Genomic DNA, 7974 nt, shown 5'->3' on the forward strand with positions numbered 1-7974 from the left:
CAGCCTTTCTTGGTTCTGCTCAGACCAGCTCAGTTCAGCCCAGCTTAGCTCTGCTCAACTCAGCCCATCCCAGCCCTCTTGGTCCTGTTCAGCCCAACTCAACTCTTCTGAGCCCAGCCCAGTCCTCCTTGGTCCTGCTCACCTCCACCTCAGCTTAGCCCTGTTCTGCTCCATTCAGCTTCACCCTTTCCCACCCAGCCCAGCTCTGCTTAGGTGAGCAGCATCTGAGCTCATCTCATCCCTGCTCAGCTCCACCTGGTCCCCTAGCCAGCACACATAGCTGTTGGGGAGCTGCCCTTGCTCTCCTCCAGCCCCTCTGCCAAGCTGGGCTACATGTGCTACTCCTTGTTGCTTCAGGAAGCTTTGGTTCATCCTGTTTCCTCTGCCCCACTGGGCTCAGTGGCAGCTTGCTCCTGCTTTGTTCCTGTCCTGGCCGGTGTCCTCTATGGTCTCTCCCTCCCCTCCCACTCAGTATCCATCCCTGACCTCCATCCTCTACTTGCTGCATTGTCCAACCTCACCTGGCTCTGCTGACCTCTCAGTGTTCAGAGGGACCAGAGGGCTCGGGACCCACCTGCTCATATGGTGAGTGGCCTGCACTGGAGGTACCAGGCCTCCTGTCATGGCTGTTGTCCTCTGCCCCATAGGCCTGACTGCGGATGACCTTGTGGACGCAGTGGTCCCTGCCATGTTCTGGCCGTGGGCTGGGCTGGATGTGGGGGAGCAGGTGGGAGGGGCTGCCTGACGGTGTCTGGCCCCAGACGTGGTCACTTGCCCACTTCCTGCCCCACCTCTACAACTCAGCCACTCATCTCCACGTCATGTCTGGTCTGTGGTCTGCCTGTGGTGGGGACAGGTGTGTGTGGCCTGGGCAGTGGGACCCCATGGGCCTCGGTGAGATCAGGGCTTCACATGGTTGGCCCCACGGTTGGCATGGGGGCTGAGACGCTGGTTAAAGGGATGGAAATAGACACAATTAAGAGCTCAAAGACTCCAAAACAGGTAGAGAGGGAGAAAGGCAAGCCAAGGCTGGAGGAGAGGCTGAGGCTGCCAGGTAGGGACTCTGGGGGCAAGGTTGGCCTGGAGTGGAGCCAAGCCTGAGAGGCTGCAGGGCAGGACCAAGCTGCCAACTGCCCTGTGCTAACTGCCTGCCAGGCTTCTCACTGTGGGTCTCCACCCCAGGCTGCCTGGGTCTCCTGTCATCCTTTGCCTGCTTCCGTGCACCCCATTTGTCCCCTCCCTGATGTTCTGCTTCATCAGCTGCTCCTATTTGGGCAGCAGAGCCTTGTGGAGGTCAGCTTCTACTACCTACAGCAAGGCTGTGGGAACGCGTGCAGGCATAGACTGGACGATGCTCACTGGGCAGGGTGCTGTCAGCAGGGACAGGTGGCTCACCTGCAGTGTGATTGGGAAGTTCTACCAATAGGCTGGGCCCTGGGGTGAGGATATCAGCTCTTTCTGGGTTCTGGCCGGGGCTGGCACACTCACATACTATAGAGGCTATAGCATGTCCTGGAGTGTATGAGTGGCTTTATCCATTAACCTTCACATCCCATGGTTTTGGAGTTTGAAAGCATATGGTCAGGGCACTGGTTTGTTCTTTCACGCAAGGGCCACTTCTTGGCTCCTAGATTGTGCCACAGGGTGGAAGGAGGGTGAGTTGGCTGGGTCCTGTTCCAAGGATACTTTCCTTCACAGGACTGCACCTGTGATCTGGGCCCTTCCTGAAGCTCCCCTCCCCACTGTGCCTTTGAGATTGGGTTTTGGCAATTGTCATGTCAGCAGCAGAGACCTCCCAAGGACCAGCAGAGGTACTTTGACTTGCAGCCAATGCACCCCAGCAAACTGCAGGCTGGGGTGAAGGCAGCGAAGTGAATAGTGGTTGGAAGCCACCATCCTTGGCCACAGACTGGACAAGGAGCTGGGGGCAGATGTCTTTCCAAAAGTCATTTTTGTGTACGTCATGGTTTGCAAAGTCTTGGTTGTGGCAGAGTTGCCATGTCAGCTTTTCCTGGCCTCCCAGCTTGCAGTGTCAGTGCGGTGTGTTTGTGGACACCTCTGCCTCCCTCTCATGGCTTCTTGTTCCTCTCCTGTGTCACCAAAGACATTTGTCACTGGCCTCATCTTAAAAATTGTTTTCATTGGCACAGACCCCTTATCCAAATAAGGCCACATTCAGGGCTTCAGACAGGGCTGTGTCTTTTGGGGCTGCCACTCAGGCCACCATGGTGGGCCAGTGGGAGAGCATAGAGTAGGAGGGATGGGTTGGGGGAACTGGAAGGCATCCTCTTGCTCTGGGAAGCTGAGGAATGTGGAGGGGGTGTGGTGTCTGAGCAGGTTCTGGAGTCAGTTGCCTGGATATGGGTCATCTCCTGGGTTCTGAAGGAGGAGACCATAAAACCCTCCCCAGGCTGGTGGGAGATGGAACTTGCTCCTGGTTGATGGTGCCTGGGATTCTGGGTCCAGCAGGCCGAGTGCTGGATGCCTGTGTTCTGGGTTAATGGGGCTCATAGCCTAGAGTGCTGCTCAGAGGAAAAAAACCCTGGCTCTGCCCTCATGATCCAAGAGACAGGAGGAGGCTGCGAGGAGGGAGCTGAGGCCTCTGAAGTCCGAGGTCTGGGCCTGGCTCTGTGTGTATATGTGTGAAAGTGAGTGTGACTATGTCCATAGTGCATGTGTCTGGGTGTAAGGAGAGCTGGGCAGAGGCCTTGGCCTTTGCAGTGCCCTTAGAAGCTCTCTGCTCTGTCCAGACCAGCTTAGAGCCTCTGGCCCAGCTTCTCGTTGTCTTGCCCTGGGTCCCCTGTCCCCAAAGGGGGTCCTAGCTCCTCACCTCTGCTGTAGGTGCTTGGCTATGTCTTGAGCTTGGCTATGAGGCAGGGAGCAGGCTGGGCCTGGGGTGGGGCAGGGCTGTGGCCAGACCCTAGTCTCCTTTCTATTCTTGTTCTGTGTCAGAGGTGCCGTGGTGCTGGATCTAGTGCACTAATGTGGTCTCCTGGTAGGGCCACTGTATGGAATTGTAAGGGACTTATGACCTACTGGTATTCAAAATGGTCTTAATTGTTTCCCATTTCAGCCAGGGTCAAGGAGACTGCCCCATCTCTTTGCTGTAACTTTTCTAGTCATTGAAACTTTCCTTCAAGTTGTCAGCTGCTGAGTTTTTCGTTTGCACCAAAGATCTATTGCTCACCTTTCTTTCTCTTTGTTGGTTCTCAAGTGCCTTTTAATGGGGAGCATTCTGCCCTTTGTTGGGGTGCTCATGGGCAACCCTTTCCCACTTTTGCTAGCTTCCTAGAGACCTGTAGCCATGTTTCTCCCACCACAGTTCTCCCTGGCTGGCGTGTCCTGTGCTCGTGCTTTCCCCAGGCCACTGGGATTCCTCACAAGGTGGTGGTGGCCAGCTCCAGATGGCTCTTCCTCATTTGTGTGTCAGTGCTTAGCTATCAGGACATCAGGCTGGCTGGTGGGGACACTCTGGGTGCGGAAGGGGCTCTCACATGAAGCAGCAGCCTTAGTCTGCATGCTCAGGGGACTTCCTCCTGCCACACCAACATACATGCCTCAGACCTCCTCAAAGCACACTTGGGACTTGGCTGTAGACAGGAAGTTTATTAAGAAACCCAGAGATGGGAACAGGATGGCCGGGTCAGGTGCGTAGGTCAATGAGGCTCTGTCCCATGGAAGGCCTCTTCTCTGGTCCTAGAGATGACCCCGACCAGCCAAGGGTCTGAGCAGTCCTACAGCCTCAACCTTGGAAGAAATGTCTGTGTCCTCATGATGGGGGAATGAGGGCAGGAGGGGTCACACTGTGCTTCTTGGGCTGGCTGGACTCTGGGTGGTAGCTGGGCCCTGGGCTCCAGGCCTTTACATGTTTTTGTAGTTGTTCAGTCCACACCTTCAGAGAGTGGCCCCAATGCCCACGGATCTGGCCATGCCTGATCTTCTGTAGGGACAGGGCTGTCTCAGAGGAGGTGGATGTGACTGGTGGCCTCCACAGCCTTGACCCTGGGGTACATGTGTGGGTGCTGTACCCGGCTTAGGCCCCTGGCTGCAGAACGTTGGTGTAGTCGTGGAGGGTCTGGGGTGTGCTCTGCAGCATGGCAGCGAAGACCCACTTCACCTGGGGGAAGGTGTGCATGAAGGCATTGCTCAGTCTCGCCCTGGCCCTCAGCCTGCCCAGCGCCCACATACCTTGAGAACAGTGACCGTGGCGCTGTAGCTCACACTGAGCAGGAACAGGGAGATGAAGGTATAGGTGCTGGTCCACAGCCCCTCCAGCTCCTGGCTCTCTGCCTCCTCGGTGCACAGGTCCTGGAGGTCCAGCTCTAGGAGGAGCGGCCAGTCAGCCCTTCCAGAGTTTGGGTAACAGCGGGCAGGCAGACCCTACTGAGGCCCAGGGCGTAGGTTTCCTGGCTATAGCCCTGCAGGCTGGGATCCAAAGCTTTCCAAGATAGTCAGGGGCCTCTGCCCTCTCTTGCCCAGATCTCTGTTCCCTGATCCCACCCTAGGTTCCATGGTATCCTTGCTTACTTGTCTTTCTCTTCTCTATCTTAGCACTGGATGCCTCCCCTCAGCCCTGTAGACTGAGAATTTGGGTCTCATGATGGGCCTGAATGTGGGCAGCCTGGCTTAGAGCCTGGGTAATGAGTCTCTGGGGCTGGTTTGGCATCATAGACTCTGAGGCCAGGCCTGCAGGATTCAAGGCAGCCTCCTGGCCTGGCCTCTGGGGATCTGGCCCTCTGGCTTTGCCAGCTTTCCTTGCTGCCTATAGCTTCTAGTCACCTGTGTGCATGCTGGCTGGTCTCTGTTTCCTTGGCCTGGGGCTAGGGACAGCCTGGGGCGCTGGGCTGATGGGGCTACTGCTCTAGGGATGAAGGTAGGCATCTGTAGCCTCTCTGACTCAGTTCCATGTAATCCCTGGTTCTAGAGGCTCAGCTCTGCATGGATGTGCTGTGTACAACTGCGTATAGCTGGACATGGGTGCTGAGTCTCTGTCAGGGTCTGTGGGCTAGGAGTATGTGTGCTGTAGGAGCCTGGGTTGGGGAGACCTGACTCCAACCTTCATCCTCCAGTGCTACGTGGAAGTAGGAGGACCCGAGGGCATACCTTGTGTGAGTGTGTGTGTGTGTGTGTGTGTGTGTGTGTGCCTGGGTGCGTGCATCCATGTCCCGGTGTGTCTGTGTCTGTCATCTTTGGGAGCAGCTGACAGTGGACTGGGGAGGCTGAAGCCACAAGAGGAGCCTGTGTGGGGGTGGATAGGTTCCTGGCTGGGCCTCAAGGCTTTCATGTCTTTTGGACCAGCTCTGGCACACGTGAGTTGTGAGATCTGTCACCCCACGGGGAGCCTGAGAGTGTGTGTTGTGTCAGTGCATGGCATGTTGGGGTGGTCACATGGCTCAGTGTAACTGCAAGGCCCGAGTGTGCCCAACTCTGTGTGAGGTGTGAGGCTGGTGCCCCTTTAGGGTGGATGCAGGATAGAGTAGGGCTGGGTAGCAAGCTTGGGGGCACTGGTGCTGACTGAGGCCTGGTATGGCTCCTAAAGGGGCGAGTGGTCGGGGCTGGAGTGGTGGGCTCAACCCTGGCCTCATGCACAGAGGGCATTAAGGGTTCAGAGCGTCTGCACTTGCATGCACTTGCTCTGGCTCTTCTAGAAGGGACACCTGCATGCAGGGCTTGTTCTGGAAAGGGTAGGGCTGCCTGGTCTGGCTTGCCCTGCACCTTCCCCTTCTGTCTTTCTGCCTTGGAGGAATGCGAGCTGTAGTGGGGTGGCTGGGAGGGCGGGGAGCTGTGCTGGGCCTCAATGCTACTGTTTGACAGACAGGCAGATGGAAGGGCCACATCTCACCCCGGGCACCCCTCTTCTCTTCTTTGGGGGGGGTCCCTTCCTCTGGGCAAGAAACTCGATTCCATAGCCCTGCCTTTCTTAAGAATGGGCTTCCAGGGCTTGAAGCAGGCACCAAGTGTTTATTGGGTGGCTTCCTGGTGATACAACAGGGGACAGAGGTACCCTTGATGGATGGAGCATCGGGAGGCAGGGAGGCTTCATTTACCAGGGTCCTTGGACACGCTTTTGTCTAAGAACCTAGAGTGGGGCAGAGCTTCATGGACCACACGGCAGGTGAATTTGTTGTTCTGCACCCAGTCAGCCCAGGTGACCTCCAGGCGGCTGAAGATGAAGAAGGAGGGAGTGGAGCTGTTGATCTTGATGGGGGCTGTTGTGCTGTACTGATTGCTGGGTACTTCCACATCCCTGTTCAGCCACAGAACTGAGATGTCTGCAGGGAAGAAGTTCTGGGCCAGGCAGGTGAGGGAGAGTATGCCCTGGGTCTCTGCGCCCTCCTCTGACCCCTCCTCTGGTGGCCGGAACACATATACCTTGGGCTTCATGCGCGTGCCTGTGGAGAGGTGAGGGTCAGCCAGGCTGTGCCTCCTCTGACCCTCATGGAGCCCGCCCCACCTCCAACCTGTGGCTCACCCATGGCCTTGCTGATGGACCGCACGATGGGCTTGGGTAGGTCGGGGTGGGTCACAGTGCACTTGTAACTCTCGCCTTCAATCCAGTCCTGGGCATCCACGGGCAGGGTGGATGTGATGCTGACTGTGGTGTTGTACTGCGTCTTGGCCATCCAAGGGTCAGGGTTCACGGACCGCCCGCTCTCCCGGGTCCACTTCACAGAGATGCTGTTTTTGTTCTCTAGGTCCACCACCAGGCAGGTGAGCTTGGGCGCTTTGCGGACATACAGGTCCAGGGGGCTGGGTGGGATCAGGTAGGCACCCACGCCTCGTGGCTCTTCATCATCTATGTTTGGGGAGGGGCTGTGTGAGACCCTGCCAGGCCCTCAAACCACCCTTTCCCCATGTCTAGGTAACAAGATGAGGGAGCCCGCACCTGTGCACTTCCGGGTGTGGGCCTTCAAGGTCAGCCCTTGGGAGGAGACCTGGCAGGTGAAAGTGCTCGCTGATGCCCAGTCACTCTGGGTGATGTTGAGCTCTACTTGGGTGGAGGCCAGCTTCCCGTCTTGCCTGTGTGCACTGTTTTCTGTGAACTTTTTGTCAATTTGCTGCCCATCCTTCAGCCAGGTGACTTCGAGATCACCGGGGGTGTAGTCAGAAATGAGGCAGAGGAGCTGGATGGTGGGCTGGAACTTGTTTTGGTTGCAGGAGGAGTGGAGGAGCTTCACAGAGGGCCTCACAGTGGGCCTCACAGTGGGCTGGGTTAAGCCGGGGAGACAAGCTAAGGGAGAAGTGGCCAGTGTAAGTATCCATCCTCCTCCTGCCCCTAGGCCCACCCAGGGCCCCACCCTCTGTCCCCAGGTGGGGTGGTCTGGGAGCTCACCTGTGACTGTCTTTGTAAGGATGGAGTTAGATGCAGGGTGCTGCACCTTGCAAGTGAGCTGCTTAGGCCATGCTCCTGACGTTGTCACATGGCTGGTGGTGACTAGGAAGCTGGAGTTGAAGTTGATGGCGGGGAACTGAGTGATGGTCATGTTCTGTGAGGCTGTGTCCCAGGTCACAGTTACTGGCTCTGGAAAGTAGCCTTTGACCAGGCAGCCCAGTGTCGTGGAGTCCCGACAGCAGCTCAAGGGGAAGACTCCGGGTGCCTGGGGAGAGGCTGTGGGACAGGGCATGGTCAGGTGGGCCCAGGCCTGGGGTGGGTGGGGCATCTGCTGGAGATGCTGTGCCACCTCGGGCCAGGTAGACCTGGTCTTGTCCCTGTTCTAGTTTTCTAGCTCCACTTCTTTCCCAGTGAGCTTCAGGCCAAGGACACCATCAGATGCTTCTGTACCTTTGGGCTGGTGATAGTGGTGCTCATGCTGGGCTTGGGCACAAGGGTGCACAGGATGGATCTTGACCTTAGTCCTGAGGGCTGGAACATGGGCTCTTGGGGAGCAGGGGCATTAGGCCATCCCCCAGGTTGAAGCCCAGGCCTAGAGATCCTATGGGGGCTGGGAACCTAGAGGCCAAGGCTGACCCCAC

The 7974-nt window shown here is 57.2% G+C and overlaps 1 gene segment (V, D, J or C); it reads right to left on the reverse strand.

Annotated features, from left to right (window-relative positions):
• Positions 1-4033: 4033 nt before the first annotated feature.
• LOC104859007 lies at positions 4034-7603 on the reverse strand. The segment is given in 6 exon segments: positions 4034-4117; positions 4189-4322; positions 6048-6392; positions 6473-6796; positions 6887-7231; positions 7334-7603. Coding segments are annotated over 6 exon segments (1383 nt in total).
• Between the last annotated feature and the right edge of the window lie 371 nt (positions 7604-7974).

The sequence above is a fragment of the Fukomys damarensis genome, unplaced genomic scaffold (genome assembly GCF_012274545.1).
Source record: "Fukomys damarensis isolate Sample0158 unplaced genomic scaffold, DMR_v1.0_HiC HiC_scaffold_25, whole genome shotgun sequence".
NCBI lineage: Eukaryota > Metazoa > Chordata > Mammalia > Rodentia > Bathyergidae > Fukomys > Fukomys damarensis.